This window comes from Orbicella franksi, chromosome 1 (assembly GCF_964199315.1).
Source record: "Orbicella franksi chromosome 1, jaOrbFran1.1, whole genome shotgun sequence".
Classification (NCBI taxonomy): Eukaryota; Metazoa; Cnidaria; class Anthozoa; order Scleractinia; family Merulinidae; genus Orbicella; species Orbicella franksi.
The window spans coordinates 9,871,661-9,891,465 of NC_138145.1; the positions used below are offsets into that span (position 1 = coordinate 9,871,661).

Consider the following 19,805-nt stretch of genomic DNA (forward strand, 5'->3'; position numbering starts at 1 on the left):
TCTGTTAGAATAACTGACAAAGCTAAATGACAGGCACCTACTTGTTTCAAAATGCCCTCTAAGTAGGTAAATTACTCCAACCTTCTTTTCATTATAATTGGGAAAGTTTTGGTATAGTCTAGGAATTAACAGACACAACAGCCGTAGGTTGATGGATATGCTTTTATAACAGCCAATTTTAAATACCCGCTGGTTGTCGTTCCGCTCAGTAATCCCACCTGAGAGATATTTGACTAATCACAACCGAAATAAGCGAGCTTTGATTTCCCAAGAAACTGATACAACAGAATTGATATGTACCGTTATTCCCGATGTCAATGTTAAGCGTAACATCCAGGCAGCAGTCTCGTTTGCAGGTCAAGACGTTTAGTCAGGTAGCAATAATGACGGAAACTTATCAACCAAAGTGCGGCTTACCTTTATGTTTCTTTGCCGTGGAACAGAACCCACGAAACTTGCACAGAAAAATGATGACGAGGAGGAACCAGCGTATACTTCTCATACTGCATGTTTATGACATTAGAATCACTTTCCTAGCGGTGGATAGCTGACATTAACTATGTATCAATCGGCCACAAAAACATTGGGAAATTTCTGCTCAGTCGCGTCTGGCTCTGACATGTGGGTAGTGTTGCCAGCCACCTGTCAAAGGCGGTACGGTGTTGCTTTTCAACCGTATCATGATGTAATCCAATATGTCGACATCTTCGACTTAATGAGTCGACTTCTACTCGACAAAAAAGTTCCTTTTGATGTTTTGAGTTTAAAACTGGCTTTTTTTGTCAATACTGCTCTGCTCAATGAATTTTTGAAATCCGTCAAGTTTTTAATTTTTTCAAGAGGAAAAACTATAAGGGTTATTAATTATGGCTTTAGGTTTTAAAATGCGTATAGGGCGCGAACTGGTGCTGGTGCGTTAAGAAAAAAGTGCACCCTCTTCGTAAAGGAGACAGTGAAGTGAACCAAGCCTTTAAGTTCAGAATCCGATCTTGTATGACACTGACTGAATGTGGTTTTTTTTGCCCAAATTTAATCGGTATATGATGGTTTCTCAAATACAGGAGTCCTATTCCTTATCTAAGAAATAATCGACCGCAATTGTTAACATAATCACTTCTACTGAGTACAAATAAACAGTTCTAACAGTTCTATTTTGAGTTGCGATCTGTTTGCAACTTGGGTTGCTTCTTTTAACTTTAGCTGTTTTAGTCAGGAAATTTCCCGTGCTGGGAAGTTTAGGATCTGATAAGGTTTTCCCCTGGGTGTGATGCTGCTGTTAATTGTCATTGGTCATAGATCTTGATCTATGACATTTTTTGAGTTTCTGATGCCAGGAAAACAAATCCTCCTTCCCTTTATGGCTAGTTATTGTAATCAGGAGCTCCGCTTTTAGGCTTGGCTAAATCTATATGTTATCGAAAACGCTGCGATACTCCCTACGGTACGATACCTTAGTTATTCTTTTTGAGAATGGATTTGAAACCTGGAAGTACCATAAAGCAAGCCTGCTCCCTATTCCCTTTTCCGTATCGTACGCTTCAAACTAACTTTCGAAACTAGTTTGTTAAACCGTTAAATCATTTACATTTTCTTGCAGTGAATTTTACTCCGCTGCACTCCATATGAACCGGCTCACTTATGAATTTTGTGAGCAGTTGTTGTTTTTTTCTTTAGTCATCTTAAGCTTGCGTGGACACGAATTACTTATGCATCGTCGGCCCATACTAACTTTTCTACGTTTGGCGTTCTTCTAGCGCACTATAGAAATAACTAGGAAAAGAAGCAGCTGAAGAGAAAGACTCCGTTTCAGAATATGTAGACCTCAGAACTTACAAAATAATCCCGGTTTCGGACTCCATTCAACATCATTCTAGCCGATGTGCATCGTTCAGACAATTTCACACGCACGGGCCGGGAGGCAGGGTGGCCGAGTGTTTAGGGCGCCGGACTTGAAATCCGGAGACGCGGATTCAAGTCCCGTTCTGACCACTAAGCTAGAGTTGTTTCTCTGTAGACCCTACTTCAACTTCTCCTCATGCTTGTAAATAGCCAACTGGGCGGCCTTCCCCCATATAGGATCTTTAAGCTTATTACGTTTAGTTGAAATTTTTCTTTATTTCAAATAAAGTGGCATGACTGGGAACTAGCTAGTTGTAGGTAAGCACATCGACCACTATAAACATTCAACATTTTTTTAGAATATTGAGCTATTGATTACCAAGAGACTTAAACGTGATACATCGGTCTGGCAAAAAAGGTAACGGTGTAACTTTCATTTTGTTTATAGTTTATTAAATTGAATACTTCATGTTGTGTTAAAAACGTCATAATTGGTACATGACCATCATGCGACCTCCCTGAAGCCCAACGACCTCCAAGCAATTCCGTAGGCTATATAAGGTTAAAAATAGTTTATTTGTATTTATTTACAGCTCATTTATATTTATCTACAAATTTTTAACGTCCTGACACTCCCACAAGGCTAATAAATGTAAGCTGCAAGAAAATAATCTCATTATTTGTAATTCTGACCATAGATTTTTCCTTTAGAAGCAGCTTTTGTCCTACAGAGTTTAAACTTAACCCTTGCTGATTGTTTATCTTTTCCTGCTTCGGGTGGCAGCTGAACGTAATGCCACCCCCGCCGAAGGAAGGTAAACAAAAAGAGACACATATCGTCAATTTTTGGAATATACGCGTTTTGTTTCTCTTTCGTCCATGTCCAACAGTCTTGTTAGACGGGGAAAGAAAATACCGTCAAATGTCAAGGCACTTGTCGTGAAATAACCTCTTCTTTCATGCCACCGTGACGTCTTCGTCGCCCGACACGACTTCATCGAAGTCTCGTTTACAGCATTGTGAAGGGCAAGAGGGATGGCACTCCTCAGAACCTGAGCACAAACTTGGACAAACTGTGGACGAATCAAAAGTAGATCTAGAAGTAGATTAACCACCTGTTGTACCTACAAGAGTTACATAGATTTTCTTTAGAAAGATATAATAAATATATTTAGAAACAAGTGAATTTGGGCAAACCTTGAGTTGTATGTAACCCTGGTAAGTACCTTTTGCACATATAGCGTCGAAGAAAATGTGCACAGGTCTACTGAGAAAACCCATAGTGACAGAACGATTTGATAGATGGTTGGATGAGTGGAAGCGAGATAGCTGTTAAAATGGCTTCTTTCAAATTTACCCAACCGCTTTATTTATGACTAAACTTGTACGAGGGAGAAGGGAGAGTAAAAGTAGGGGTTCTGGATCCTGCCTCTAAGCGAAGTGAACGCAAGAGAGTCGCTACTCGACTGAACTGATTCAATGTTCTACAAAATTTCAAATAATAGCAAATAGTATTTAAGGATCCAAGATAATTTTGCTGATAATTAGTATTTCTACTTCAGGTTGCAATATTACACTTAACTAATGTTGAAAGAAATTATTGTCAAATATCTTCAATTGAGTCCATTTGACGCGGCCCTTAATACGGGTGAGAGTTAACCTGGTTAAAAGGGACATTTGTTGACTTAAGGTGACTCCCTATGATTGCACGCGAGCATAGGACAAAAGCTCAAGTAATCTGCGCGCGCTCAAAGGAAAACGCCAGTATTTTTCGATTTTTATGACGTCAACATGAGCACAAAAAGCAAAACTGACAGTGGATTTTCTCCCGTTTCCTTCGGTGAATTTTTTTAAAATTTGGCTCTATTGTAACTACATACAATTACCATAAAATGTCTTATTTTTGTCAAAATCCGTCAGAGCTAATCTAATATATTTAGAAGAATGAGAAATAACAGGACATTGGAAAAACCGTCTGAACAACCTCGACTTTTTACCAGTTCAAACTGTCAGGCAATGATGTGGCAAAGTATAAAAAATTTCACCGAAGGAAAGTATAAATATTAAGGAGTTTCGGCCAAAATGACAAATATATCTGCCTGTCATTAGCTGAGATGTTGCCATGGTAATGGCCTTCATCCAAAAATCGACAACCAAAAAGTAAGCCTTATTTTAACAGTACTCATACTGGTAAATCTCTACGGGGAAACTTTAAGGGAAATTGATTAAGTTTCCTCTTCTAACTCGCGCTCTATAGGGAGGGTGTACGTAAATACTCTAGGGAGCCACCTTAACTGGATAGCTGTCACTTTGAATTTCATCATATGTGGAACCTCTTATAAGACTCTCACCTGAAGTTGTCACCGGTGCTTTTTTACCATGATAGTGGAAATGATAGTGGACTGCTTGATGATCTGCTAAATGCACGTAATATATACACAATAAGTCAGCCTCTTCCTAGCATTCATTTAATTGGCATGCAGAGTGAAAAACGGCAAGCGTAAAAAGTGGAGAGTGGCTTGGCGTGAGAAACTTGGGTAAAGTTCCTTCCCGGGCCCCATTCCTCACTTATGCTTTCTTCTGCCGTTTTTTGCACTGCTTTTCAGCTAACAGGACCTCTGGTAGAGGCTAAAAATACGGTAGCTTTAGTGATCATGATGTGCGTTAAATTTTCTTTTAGATTTTATCTAACCACCTATATACAACTTCCATACTGAAGTTGTATATAGGTGGTTAAATAAAATCGCATGTTTAATTGTTAAGATATTCTCAAGTTAGTTTAAGTACTCATAAATCGAGCTGTAGTTATGTTGCATTTAAATCATGGGTCATTAAATCGGTTTTGGCACACTCCCGTCCAATACCGTAAATCAATACCGTGAAAGCATCTTGTTCTGGTTTGTGTGACTACATATTTGCTTGAAGACAAGAATAACATTATAGGCAAACTTTTAGGAAGTTTCAAGACCTACCTCCTTTAGAAGTCGTCGCTCCTTGAACAGTAAGATTTGAAATTGTAGGAGCGGAAGCTGGTCCCAACGATGATGGAGCAGCAGGTGGCGCAGGTGCGTAGGCACTAGGAGCAGAATGATTGTGAGAAGAAGGAGGAAGAAAGTGATTGTGGTAAGGAACTGGCACAGGAGGTGGGGGAAGGAGTGGAGCAGGAGGTGGCGCTGGAGGTAAGGCAGGCGGAGAGAGAGCATGAGAAGATGGAGCTGGGGAATTTGGAGCTGGTGGTGATAATGAAGTAGATGGAGGTAACATGGTTGAACCAGGGACACCAGGCTGTGATGTACTGTTTGTATTTCCTGAATGAATGCCTTAAATAAAGGAAAAAGAAGATAACAGGGTTTTTTCAAAGTAGGAGCAAATCATTATATTCTTCCAAGTCACTTTAAAGGTCTCTGTCAACAGGTTTACAATACTTTTTTTTATCCAGTCGTAGCTAAGAATTTTATGAACTATATCAGTGTAACTCTGGAAACTTAACTTTAACTCGGAGCTACGTCACGGTTTGCGCATATTGAAAAGTTTAGCCTCAATTTTTCAAATTCGTCGTTTGTAATCCGTGTTAATCTTCTCCATCCTTAACCATCCTTGTTCCTTTATGGTTTACCATTATCTTTTTGGTGTTTTTCTACCTTATTAAACTGTTATTTTCAGGTTTCCTACCATGTAAAGGTAATTTTTTATGTGGGCAAAATAACTCAAAATACCGTCACTGAGCCCCTTTAAGCTTTAGGCATTACTCGTTTTAAATATAAATTGAAATTCATTTCTGTCTAATTCAATCGTTACTCTGATATTCGATTATCAATCGCTGATTAGAGTAAGCTGTTTAAGATTTAGTTCACTTCAGCACATGTACATATGTTACAGAGTAAAGCTTTCTGGCTCACCTTCCTCTGGCGTAACAAACACGTTCGCAAATTCAGGACAGCCAGCAACCACTGCCTCTGAAGTCCTTAGTTGTCCATTCAGGAAGATTTTGCGCTTGCCAAGGGGATCTTTGGCATAGAATGTCACGTGACTATGCAGTTCAGGTCGGTCTACGATTAGTTTGAGTTTAAAGCCAGATCCGGTGACAAGATAACCTTCGTGCTTAAGAGAAGAGTAGAGCGTGAATTGAGATCCAAAGTTGTTGACGAAGTTAACTGCAACGCACGCCTCTGCAAAAAGAACAAAACAAATGCATTAAACGCGTTTGTCGCACATTGTTAGGATTTCATTGATTAGATACTCGTGAATAGGCCCGCTTGGCATACATAGCCGCACGACAGTCAAACAAGCTGGTCGTTCCACAAAATGGATGTCAGAATAAGGGGGAAAAGCGTGACTTCTAAGATTACTAAGTAAGCATTTTTATGTAGTTTCAAAGTTACGATAATTGGAAAAAAGATTTCCGGGGAAAAAAGACTTTCATAAAACTGCCACTAAATCTCTTCGCTTCAACCGGTGCATGTTGCTTTCTCGGGCATCCATGTAGTTTTACGACCATTCTTTGATCTGCACGATTAAGACGAAGGGCTATGCAACGAGCATAATAGATATACTACACAGACTTCTTGCTTGAGCGCACGGAGTCTATGGTATGTCAGTCGAATTATTAAGTTGTATTGTACACCTTTAACTGAATTAATTGACAACCCCATGTCAAAACGCAGGTAATCAACTTAAGGCAGTAGTCTCGCATCATACGTTCAATGCTATTTGAACAACTGTTGTGGCCAAATCTTACGTTTTGGCAGTAGCAAAGGAACAAAAGTACTTAGTTACTTTTCAAAAACAACGAAATACACCTACTCTTAGCGTTGATAACAGAAGGCTTCGCGTGAGCTCCTAGTGTTCCAGGTACTGTAGGAATGACGAGAGACGAGGACCCCAAACTCGCCGTTTGCCCTGTCGCTCCGCTCGTTGTTCCCGCTGGACATACAGGGATACAAGAGGGCAGGGCAAGGGCTGGTGGCTGTGTTTTTGGAACCAAGTGAGGAGGATGAGGAAGAGGTTGTCCACTTATGCTGGGATGTTTCATTGGTCCAACAACGTTTTTACACATTTTATATTTATTATCGGTTTGCGGTATTGGATGAAATAAAAACGTGCAACGATTAAGGACATCTGGATCGCCATTGTAAAAATCCAACTTTAGGTCAGGGTTGATGTGGATTGATTTCTTCTTATCCTGGCAGATGTACCAGTCCTTGTGCGTGGATTTCAGCAGGTAATTCCGGGCAAATTTCATCACAGAAATTGCAGTGAAAGTGCTTTCCTTATCTGTAAAAAAAGTTCCATTGTAAAACTTAGAGTGAGAACATATGTGCCGGAGTTTCAACATTTGATTTTGAAGATATGAAAATGTTAGAAGCATTCAGCAAAGGATTAACTGAACTCCATAATATATAAAGGATAGGGTTGTGTACTAAGGCGCCGGAGCCCGGCTAATTCTCTTTAGGGAGTTATTACAAACGAAACGCACTCTCTAAAGGTCAGTGGATTGCTGCTAATTAAGTTGGAATGAATCTGTTAAAGTTATTCCATTTAGTTGTCATGATCATGATTCAAGTGAATATATGAAAGATCATATATTTGAACTGCGGTGAAAGATATGAAGACATGATTGATTATCGCAGTTATATATATGACTAAGTTCCTCAGTTCAAATCTATGATCTTTCAAATATATGATCTTTCATATATTCACATGTATTCTTCACCATCTACGGGTATATTACGAACTCACAAAGTGACCAGGTCCCAGCTGGTTTGATAGCTCAGTTGATAGAGTACTGCACCGGTATCACAGAGGTGATGGGTTCGAATCCCGTTTAGGCCTGAATTTGTTTTTCAGGGTTTAATTTCACAACTACTAAAGTTGTGTACATAACTACGATGATCAATCATGTCTTCATATCTTTCTCCGAGGTTCAACCATATGATCTTTCATATATTCACTTGTATCTTCACCATATATAGGTTTAGTGTAATTTCCAGAGGTGAATATAAGAATTGGACATTATGATTGGTCGAAAAGGTCATCATATGATGCTGTATTCACCCCGCTGGAGCTTGGTTACTAAGCTCGCCATCTTTGCTATCTCGGCAAGTAAACATGGCGGACAGTTACTGACTGAAGTTTTCATTTATTCGAAAGACATCACTCCAAGTCCAGGATATTTGAAAGGATGGAGAATTTTCAAAATGACTGCTACCACCCTTGGACCAAAATCTTTTCAAGAACTCGTATTCAAGACTTTTAAGAATCGTAAACGCAGTAGTTGCGTCGATCGCCGGCAGGTCAGATCGACTGACCAAAATTTATTTTTCTTCAAACCAAAGCTACTCATTTTAGGCGATGATGACAACTTTGAATGACGTCAACAACGATAAAACAAAGGTAATGGATGAATTTATTTTTCGTAGTGTTTCGCTCGTTTGTTTTATTGCCGAACCCGATGAGTAAATTGACTGACAATCGATGTACATGTTTGCTTCTTATTAAAACTACGGCTGCATACGTGTATGCACACGAACAATTTCGTCTGTGTTTATGTTTTAGTCCGTTATTTTGTAGTCCTTGATATTTACCTCTGAAACTTCGTCTCGGTGAATATTCACCAATGTTCACTTCACCTTAGGCGAATAATTGTTTAATATTACGAACTCACAATGTAAACAGCTCCCATTTAGCTTGATAGCTCAGCTGGTAGAACACTGCGCCGGTATCGCAGAGGTCAGGGGTTCGAATCCCGTTCAAGCCTGAATTGTTTCAGTGTTTAATTTCACAACTGCTCAAGGTGTGTATAGAGCTGCGATAATCAGTCATGTCTTAACATGATCATGATTGTGTGAGAATGCAATAAGGAGAAGACCCTGTGTCGTCACAGAGACCAACCTATAACCAGCCTTGTGCACACCAGACGGAATCACGAACCACTGGAGCAGAGCTCACACTTGAGCCTAGTAAAAATGTTACCGCAAAGCCATTTGTGACAACCGGATAACAAGTTACTTTTTATAGTAAGGCCAAGTTTAAAATTTACGAGCATTTCTATTGTAATGAAGTTGTTGCTGTTGGAGACTGAGACTAACAGCAGAACCTCATCTTCCCATAATTCCGTCCATATCATGCGATCCCAAATTCAAAACATTTTGGGGGACACAAGCAAGCAAACAGGCAAACAGACAAACAAAAACTAAAAGTACAACAAGAAAAATAAAAGCTATATCCTCACCAAAAAGGTCTGATCCATCTCTTTTCTGAAGAATCATGTGATAATTTTTCTGTTTTATGAAGTACCCTGGTAAACACACTGACTCAAATGACATTGTATGTGTCCTTTCTTTAGCTCCCGTGTACAGTCCAGGAATACGAACTATAAAAACTTGGCAAAAAGGAGCCAGTTTCACGTCACCATTGTTTGCCTGCCAACAGTAGTTCAGACTGCTATTCTCCTGTGCGTATGGGATATCCCAAGAATGTACAGTGTATAATGCATTTTTCACAACTAAGGAGCAAAAAAGGAAATTGAGGTTAGTAAAATAAATTTTCAGAGGTTTGTTATTTGCAGAAATTCATAACCTTTTCAGATTTCTGTGATTCTATGTCATCATTATTGAATTCTTCGGGCAGCATCTCAGGTACGGCGCACACGATCCTAAATGAATTGGGTATTTATCATCCATGTGGCAGTTATTATTTTTGGAACAAGACTCTTTCACGACTCCTGGGAATGACTGCACTTTAAATAAGGTTTTATATTTTCCTCGATTTTCACCCATATAACTGCTACACTGGTCAATAATGGCGTTCTTCTCCTGGTTCTATAGACAAAAAAGCGAATAAACAACAACAGCATCAACAACAGCAACAACAAAGGTAATGAGGACTTACGTCTACTTGCGCCTCCTACTCTCCAAACTAAGGCCCGAGCAGCGGTTTGTGGATCCTCTCCTGGTTTTGGAAAGTAAGTGATCTGACGTACTCCGCTATAATCTACTCCGAATGAACCACCAGTACCACCACCAAATGCCCCGCCAGCACCTCCTGTCGCACCACCAGCCCCAGTAATTAGCCCAGCTGATGATCCACCAGCTGTAACACCTCCTCCTACATTTACACCCCCGGCACCACCCACTTCGGCACCCGCACTAGCACTAGCGCCAGCTCCAGCACCCGTTCCCGCACCCGCACCCGCACCCGCACCCGCACCCGCGCTAGCACCTGTTCCTCCACCTCCACTAACCCCTCCTCCGCCTCCTCCCATTGCCGCCCCTCCACCTCCACCACCACCGCCTCTACCCCCTCCACCAACTCCGACACCTCCTGCCGCTGTCCCAGTTACACCGCCAGACCCCGCCATCCCACCACCACCTCCTGCACCAGCACCACCTCCTCCTCCAGCACCACCACCTCCTGTTGCCCCACCCCCTACAATTCCCGTACCCATACTTGCTCCAGCTGCTGCAGCACCCACAGCACCACTGGTAGATCCTGTCCCGACAGCTCCTCCCATTCCAGGTCCCGTTACATCGACTACACTACCATGTTTAATAATGATGTTAAACTTGTGCAAGTTGTCACCATGTAGAGTATTAAGGGCATCTTCCAGAGTATGTTTAAACGTGTTTATGGCGGATTTTTCGCCTGCGTTAGCTCCTGCCGACGCTCCAGCCGCCATTCCTGCCAAGGCACCAGCCTTTGCTCCTGCTTTTGCTCCACTTTTCATCGCCCACTTTGCTCCAAATGATGAACCAGCTTTTGCACCGGCTCGTGCTGCCACTTTAAGTAAAATCGCCTGATGTGTAGCATTTTGAGCTGCAAAAAATAAATAAATAAATAAATAAATAAATAAATAAATAAATAAAGGTCCCGTTGATCTAACTGCACCTGTAATAACGATTATTTGAATTAATTTTACCTGCATAATAGCTGGTCGCAATTTCGGTTTCCTATGTTTTATTTGCTTGCGATTTTCATTGTTTGGCTTCCCCCATTTCGTGGTTAATTTAATTCATTGTCCTTTTCTCAGAACGTCTTTAAATTGAAATTCGTCAAACCATGAAGGCGAGAAAAATTTGTCGCTGTGGATCAGGGAACTTCAAGAATAAAAGCAATTGTACGTTGTGTAGCATAAGAACTTCACCTCTTCTCGGTAAGATAATTTATTGGTATGAATTGGTGCTAAAATGAAATAAATATACGCTAATATAACACAAGGAACAAGCTGAGTACCTAGAAAACAAACTTATTTGGAAGAAACGTTGTCCCTTCGGGGACAGGGTGAACCTGTGTGGAAGGTCACTCACTCGCTTTGAAGGTAGGGTGAACCCGAACCAATTTTTTTCCACGTAATTTTTCCACGTTAAAAATTAGACATGTTAAATCGCCTACTAGGAATAATTTTGAACGCAGATGCGAGAATCCAGGAGGACTAAGTGGGTAAAACATGGCTCAGGGGAAAAGATAACCCTCCATCTAGGGACACATTTTTGCATCTAAAAGAGACCTTTTTAAAAAGAGTTTATAGAAATTTATCAATAATGTTGTAACTGTTGTTATTTGTATTTTTGATTACCAAAGTATTTTAATAATCTTGACACATTTATATAGCGCTAATTTTATTAAGATATTTCAAAAGCGCTTTATGTAAAGAGGCTAGCACATTTACTGAACTAAAACTAAAATTAAACGTAAGATCTCAATAACAAAACAAAACAATGTGTCAAAAAGATAAAAACGGAGTAAAACTACTATCTACTAATCTATTATCTTGAGAGAGACATTAATTCCAGTTACACTTACAGGCTGAAAGACGATTTGTTGTCCAAAGGAACTTAGATGGAATCACTTTATAAAATGTTCCGTCTGGGGTCTCTAAAGCAGCTTCCAAGTGATCAGATTGATGATCGTCTTTCATGATAGCTTCCATGTAGTAATACTTATCTTTTTCTAGATAGACTGGAAGTGACTTTTGGTTTGTGAACCTGTAAATATGGTAATAGATTTTGCCAATAGAAAAGTGTCAGTAACTATCCCTTTGCGTTCGCTGTGTGAAAGTCAGTTCTTACAGTTAGTGATACTGACAGGGAATTTTGTTTTATCTGGGCTGTTCTTAACGGTTAACGGGGTGACTTATGGTTGATCAGATTCGCGATAATCATAAGAACATCCCCCCGAGGGCCCTTCTGGGGGCCATGGAAGACAAAAATTCAATCTTAAACTTAATCACTCACCAGCGAGATTGTGGGCTTCCAATCTTGCTTTGCGATGAGCGATGTAATGCGTGTAAAGGAGACAGGAAGGTATAATTGCACGGCTAAATTTGAGCTGGTGGTTACAGATAATTTGTTTTCGTACCTGTCATACTCATATTGATGACTAGGAAATCCTCCATCTACTCCAGATATCATAGTTTTGCTATCAGGCTTGTCGTCTTTGCTTATGAAGAGCTCGCTCCCCCCATTAGAAGCTGCATGAATTAGAAAAAAATATGTTGGAATCTAAATGTGAATATCTGTAACAACCGCGAGTCTTTCTCTAGATAAATGCCGTTTAATAACAAAACACTTCGCCGACTACATCTGACAACGTGGCACTATAAGCGATGTATGCGCATGTGCAAAACTGAACTATACTGGAATTGTCGGAATGGTGGACTGGATATTACAATATCGAAGCTAAGATAACGGTAAATGTAGCCTCAAGTTGGTATTATTAACAGAGCCTTCGGTTTAGTATAACGGCTTACTATAACGTGGTTCGGTTTAACGTGGTGCTAAAACAGTTTCTGTTGGTAAAAACCTCATACTGCAATGCAAGATGTTTAGAAAATTCAGTTTACATTTTACTATTCAGGATCAAGCTATCCAAAAGATGCTCCACAAGTGATGCCATTTTGGTGGTTTGGTGGTGCGGTCGGGACAAAGCCAACATTTTACAACCCTAATATCATTTACTGTAGGGAACTTAACCGAGGAAAACCTGTTAGTGGGTGTAGTGACTAATGTAGTTGCAACCATGAATGACTAGTAGCAAGTTGAATTTTTTTCAACCGATCGAGTTAGGAAGAAGAATTCTTCCCAGGTGTAAATAGAATCGTTCATTTAAGATTTAAAAATGAGTCTATGATTAATCGTAACATCCAGAATCACTTACATAGGTAGAAGTAATGATTTCCGGTCTGAAGAGGAACAAAATACGTTCTCAAACGCGAGCCAAAGAAGTCTCCCCAGTTTGACGGCTGCTCAAATGTTGGAACACATGTTGCAAAACTTGGCAGGTTTGGATATCTTGGATCCGCCAGCAGAAATTTAACGCGTTTGTAGTCTATCCTGTCCCATTTTTCCAAGTATACACCATTAGTCACTAAAAGGGGAATAGAAACAAGTTTACTATTGTCGTCTGGTCTGCACTGCCAACAAAGTGTGAACATCATTGGCAATATAGGGACTGAATTCAGTTTCTTGAAAACCTCGATACGCGAAAACAAACTCGAGCCAAATTTACGCTGACAGATTTCTTCTCTCAGAAACAGATATAGCGGCAATGATAAAAAAACTGGCAATTTCTGAAAAACAGCAAAGTTAGTTGTAAAATCTGGGAAATGCACAAATGCTTGCGAAGAGACCATTTATGGAACAGATGCGGTTCCGCCACCATTTGAAGGCGAATACTTCTTGTTTCATGATCATCCATTATCAGCTGTTTCTCACATACTTAAAAGGTCTTTTTCCACCTCATCCCCGGGTGAACCGTCACGAGAAGTGAGCTTAACAGAGAAACCTTGGTAACTGCCGTACTTTGTCATTTCTTTTACCTGATCGCAAAAATAATCCACACGGGATTAAAATGATCCGCCTGCTGTATTTACCACACCGTGCTCGGAAACGAGCCCAATGATCCCCGTTTTGTTTGGTTTCATATCGACTTATTGGTAGCCTGACGGTAATGGACAGAGAAACAAAATCTGAGAGTCAGACGATATTTTGCGTGAATGTTTTGAACAAGGAAAACCGATCGCGACGTACTGAATTAATCAGTCCGATGAGTAATACCTAGGGATTGTTAATTGATAATCTGTCTTGTAAAAGTCATCTGACGTGCTTTTAGAAAAAGGAAGGAGACTAGTTTACCGAAAAAGTTATCAAAAAGGTCAAAGCAAGCTGCTAAAAGTGTTGCAGTCACCAATTTACTATTCTGTACCAAGAGACGTAGATCATCGTCTCCATACTGTACTTGTTTGTCTGCATGGTGAGTGGCTTCTTCGTACTGGAAATCAAGGAATCAAATATCTGTATACTACAGCACTCTTCTTTATACAAAAACAACACAAGCAAATGTCCCGTTAAAGCTAACTTTCACCCTTTGATTATAGATGTTCACTCCTGAAACAAAACCTGAAGACGAAAAACTAAAAACCACGATATATACTTACTGTTACAAGGTGGAGCGCTGCTACCAAAGGCTCGTTTGCGACGAATGACATTATGTCCATCCTTTTCTGCGTGGATGTACAAAGTTAAAGCAGTAAGCATTTCAGAGCTTATATGATATGAGCCTTGATAGCCCTATTAAATGACTCGCCTTTTAAGTCTTAAATCCTTTAAGTTTAATTTTCTGGTCTAAAAGGGTTTGGGTTTTCTTGGAATCGCATTCTACTGAGCTCGCCGAAAAAGTTAAAATTAACCTAAAATCCGACTGCTTAACCTAGGCAATGTTGACTGTAACTCCATTAGTGTTTATTTACGTTTTTTATTGGTAAATACTTCAAATACGCTCCCTAAGGAGGTTAATAAAAGTGTGGTTTATTACCCTATCACATGCTCCACTTCACATGCGTACTGAACGTAACGAAGCTCTTCACCTCACTAAACAACCAAGCTGGAAGCCATAAATAGATGCTCTATCAATTCCATCTGAGTTGAACAACCTTGTTCAAATCAATTTGAGGGATATTTGCTTTTACTGAGTGAATTTCCACAAAGTTAAGCAATAATTGTCTTTGATATACCAGTGCCATTGAGTCTGTAGGCGTAATAAATTTAACTCGTAGAGATAGAGACGGGCTGCGTTACTTATTTACGTTAAAGCTGGCTGGTCTCGTCTAATGTACTTCATTGGTCTTGTACTGAAGCTTTATATGATCAGTATTCATTTCCGTGTCAAGAAACGTTCAATCCATAGTGATAGTGAACCAAGTAATAGTGTATAGTTGAGTAGAACAAACTCGATTTATCCTATTTATCCCATAGTTAAAAACATCGCATAAGTTAAAGCCGGTACCAAAGAGGACATCACTTCCAGATTAACAACCACAGTATTTTCAAACAACATGCTTTACCCGAAATTGTATGTAGAAACTGTGGTTTTCAGTTAAAATGGACCGTTATATGAAGTTGACAACACTACTGGTTGCACAGACTGACTTCCACTGACCTGGCATGCGCTGCAAAGGTCATAATTGATAAGAATTTTGCTTACCTTGCAAGTTTCGAGTCTTGGATTTAAGATCATAGCTATGCGAAACAGCTATTAACACAAACGCACACACTTCAAAATAAACCGTGGTCGATCGCATCATCTCAATTGCGTCTCTTGTGAGGGCGCGAGTGCAAAGCAGGCACCTTGCGAAAGGTCATTTTCCGCCATAAATATTGATGTACGTTTAGTCTCTCATGACTAGCCTTAAAACAAACAACAGGCCACCTGTGACGAACAGAAAAGTACCATGAGATGCTTAGCGCTCTTCTTTTGTGTTAGTCTGCAACGTTCTCAACAAAACAAGTGACAGAACAATTAAACTATTAAATATCAACTAAAAACTGGACCAATATTTCCCCGAGGCAAAGGCAATAAGTATCAGTCGTGAAGTTATTTGTAATGAATACAGCGGAAATTGAACTCAAGAGTCAGTCAAGACGACTTGAGATTTGATTGCCCAAATATAGCAAAAATTCAAAATCATCTAAGAGGAAGGCCTGGGAAATAAATATACGAATATTGAATAGGATGATGATGAATTACTATAATTTTCAAGTTTAGATGATCGATCTGGAAAGGCATCTTGCTTTTTCAGTCGTGAATAGGTGTTAGGCTACTTGTTCATATTTGCTTGACAAAATTTTGTCTCCGCCCACGTGTAGTCCTCCCCCTCTATTTATTATTCAATCTGTCTTTAGCCTTCTAAGTTTCATTGAGGCAAAATGACAGACTCCAGGCCGTAGTCTGTACAGGTCTTCTTTTTCTCACACGACAAGAAGGAGGAAAATAAAAACCGGCAAGGATTTTAACGAAAACGAAATAATAGTTTAATACCGGTGAAAATTTCACCCTAATTCATTTAGAAGCTCTGCGGGGAATCTGGACCAGTCGTTGATGCCAGGGTGTTTAGATTTGTACACTATGATTCGCAGACGGTTGCCCTTGGCAACTCGAAGTGCAACATTGAAAGGTTAACCAGCCTCTTGCGATTCAGCTTGAGTTACCATTTTGCCCTCTTGTGAAGCGAATATTTTTATTTTTATGGTTTTTCAAAAAAAAAAAAACCCTTTTTATTTGTTCTAGAATTGATTGAAGGTACTGCTCTTTTGGTATATACAAACAAGCTGCAAGTTTGCCATTTTCAAATAAGCTCTGGCCGTTCAAATCCACTCTATTGATTTCCTTTTCTATTAATTTTTTGTGAAGGTGGCGCCGGAATATGTGTCAAGTCTGGATAGGGTCCGAGTACATAAAATACCCGAGGCGGAATAGTCTCTCAACTGTGCATAAGTTTGTTATCCTTCCGCAATCCTTAGGCTTAGAAGGTCCTGATCTAGGCACGTCGGAGACAGTATCAGCTCTTAAATCAGTTTGGTTTCTAGGTATATAAATAGAAGATCTCTACGTGAGCTATCGGAATCGAGCGAGGGTTGCCTAAGAACACAATTCCACTGTCAATCGGATAGGCCCAAGACTGTTGACTTCGAGCAAAGTACTAAATTTCTCTCCTGCCATACTTTTTGATAAGTAAAAGCACATTGGTCACACAACTAGCAAACCGCAGGTTACGGGGGGAAGGAAGTGGAGGGAGTTTAACCAGGAGCCATAATCGGGGACGGAGACCGTAAGCGCGCGCCATTTCAAGTATTGGGGTTGTCCCCATGATATGGGACAATAATTCTATTTTTAGAACGGATTGCGCCATCGCCTGCGGCACACGCGCGTACATGCTGCGAGGATTTCTGCGGATGTCGCGCGGGAGAAATGGCGTCTGAAATTCCCGAAATTTTTCATGTTTTTGGCCCACAACTCAACGCGTTTACGTCCGTTGGAATTTTGCTAAAATATTTTCGTCGTAAGCTGCTGCAGCTGGAGTGAAGTAAGACAGTGTCGAATTTAGGTATGTTCCGCTTTAAGCTTATATATATCGCTGACCAAGTTGTGTTCCGACGGATGCTTCTTTTACATGAGCTGTACATTACCCCACTTTAAATTTCACATATGTTGAAGATTAACAGCTTTTCAATTACACAGCAAAAAACTAGCTGGATATATTCAGATATAGCAGAGCTTCAGGACTTCGTGGTTTCCTAGCTCCTCTTACCACACGCTTGCGAGGAATTTGCCAGTCTATCGCGACCGAAAAGTAAAACAACATAATTGTTAGTTTGAGTTTCGCCTGAATTGTAAGCAACGCTTGATATTTCATCAAGGCCCAATAACTTTACGTCCGTAGATACTGCTTAGTTTTATTTGTGTAAAATTCCAGTAAATTCTCTGTTGTCGATGAATGAGAGCGCCCGCCGATGCGTGTTTTGTACAGTCAGTAAACATGACAAATTGGACTTCCGCCCCGCTGCACTTTCGTGTGAAAGCGTACACCGAACTCAAACAATAACTCTGTAGTTTTTAAATATCTTTAAGTTTGATAAATGTTTGAGAACATATTAAAAGCTAAGCTGGAAATATGTGAATAAAGCAGAAATAATCAGCAAAGTTACAATGACGCTTTCTTTAATCAACTTCGAATAACGATTTCGATTTTGTCGATCGAGTTATCAAAACTCCTTGTCTATTTTCATTTTCGCAGTGTAAAACGTCACTATGCTTATGTTGAAGAAACACACATGATGTTAGTAGCCTTTTTTGCGTTCGTGAAATTTGTGGCAGCATCTCAGCACAAAAGATAACGAAAGAAATCTTTGTCAAGATTTGTTGACAATTGAAAACACCGACTCGGACTTGAAAGTACACGAGCTGCACTATGCAAATGAGCTAATTGTACGCGTCAGACTTTCCTTTCAAAAACTTTTGCAAACTCACCAAACAAGCGGAAACAATAAGAAACCATCAAAACAGGTTTTGTTCATGATTAACCATTGTCTGAAAAACTCACAAATTAACTCGATACCAGAGTATAGAGTTTTCGTGCTATATTCTTAAGTCAGAACAAACGCAAAAACATACGCGTAAGCTTACAACAAGCGCGAGCAGATCTTATTATTCATTCCCAGCGCGACATTGAAGTCTTGTTTTCGACCCTGAAAAACTCACCTTTTCCGTTAGCTCAGAGCATAAAACTACATATAAGCGCCCTGGTTCGTATTCCCTGCCTTATTCCCTGCCATCACGATGAAAAATACGCAAGAGAATCTCGCAACCCTCACCATTTGATCACGCAACGTGACAGCATCCACACGAGAGCCCCCGACACGTGCGTGGATCCGCGCGAATATATGACGTCAGGATGGCGCAATTTGTTCTAAAAATAGAAAAATTGTCCCATATCATAGGTGCGCGCGGATCCCAAGACTTACGGTCTCCGTCCCCGATTATGGCTCCTGGTTTAACCCAATTCAGCCTGTTTTTCATTCATTGGCCTGGGGTTGGGGCTATTTGAGATTTGCGTTCCTTATGTATCTTCAAAAGAGTTCCCTCGAAAGCAATCAAACTGTTTAGATAAGTGATAATTACGTGTCCTTTATGACGCCACTGACAGTGCGCCAAGATGACGTCACATATTTCAAAATGACCACCCTGTTGGATCCGCTATCCAAGAATTTTAAAGATTTAAAAAAATACAACAATAGTGTGTTAAATGCTCGATGAAAATGTAGTTGCCATAGAAACGTTAAGTCACATGATAAAATAATTGACACATCAAAACGTTCTCTGATAATAAGTTTGACGACTACAGTTTGGATGCTGTTTAAGTAAGAGAAGATTGAATTGTGCCTAGTACTTAATCTTGTAAATCTCTTGCAGCAAAATTCTAAGAGCTGTCTCCTTTCGAGTTAAAGGCAACAAGGAACCAATCGTATACTTCTAGTTCAGAGTAGCAAGAAGATGTTTTAATAGCGTACACTCAGAGTAAACTAATTCAGTTAAAAAAACAGGTCACTATAAAAAGTAAAATGAAACACGTATGCTTGGCACTTTGTACATAAGATGGTGATGAAAGTAAAGTAAAGTCAGCACTAAATTAAATAGATAAATAAACTTCATTCAAGATCGCAGTCTTCGTTCCTCCTTACAAGCGGTCAGGAAGCAAACGACGTACCCTGGAAAGTTTATATTTAAACCTCCGGTTGAACTGCGCACGCCTAGCTGACAACTGATGTCGAACGAGTCAGTCGCTCATTTTCACTACTTTTAAATCATTAAAATGTCATGAAGTATGTAACGGAACTCTCGAGAGACGCTCGTTTTGTCAAGTTTGCGTAGTAAGGAACGAAGACTTGAGGAACGAGTTTGAGAATCGTGAAAGTGATAAATTTTATAATATATGATATTATGATTTTTATTATTATTATTATTACTATTATTACTATTATTATTTTAATAATCATTTCTTACACTTACAACACTTATTACATCACTTATTCTAAGCCTATTTTTACAATAACATAAAACAAATCTTTAAGCTCAAGTTCATTATAACATTACAGTATATTATTTTTTAAGTGGAAACTTTCCTAATAGACCTT

General features: G+C 39.7%; 2 protein-coding genes across 2 annotated transcripts in view; both read right to left on the reverse strand.

The window, feature by feature from the left end:
* The window catches only part of LOC145488913 (uncharacterized), a 15,876-nt gene extending 15,092 nt beyond the window's left edge, over positions 1 to 784 (reverse strand). Inside the window, exon 1 of the mRNA XM_081467770.1 lies at positions 418 to 784. Coding sequence (XP_081323896.1) covers positions 418 to 502 — 85 coding nt within the window. The 5' untranslated portion in view covers positions 503 to 784. The remainder of the gene's footprint in view (positions 1 to 417) is intronic.
* Positions 785 to 2,293: 1,509 nt separating this feature from the next.
* Positions 2,294 to 13,270, reverse strand: LOC145476909 (uncharacterized). The gene is made up of 10 exons (XM_081455523.1): positions 12,994 to 13,270; positions 12,196 to 12,307; positions 11,641 to 11,822; positions 9,730 to 10,653; positions 9,071 to 9,343; positions 6,643 to 7,113; positions 5,739 to 6,008; positions 4,812 to 5,159; positions 4,191 to 4,253; positions 2,294 to 2,912 (listed from the first exon to the last, which is right to left on the reverse strand). The coding sequence occupies exons 1-10, from the start codon at positions 13,268 to 13,270 to the stop codon at positions 2,797 to 2,799; spliced, it is 3,036 nt and encodes a 1,011-aa protein (XP_081311649.1). The 3' UTR covers positions 2,294 to 2,796.
* Between the last annotated feature and the right edge of the window lie 6,535 nt (positions 13,271 to 19,805).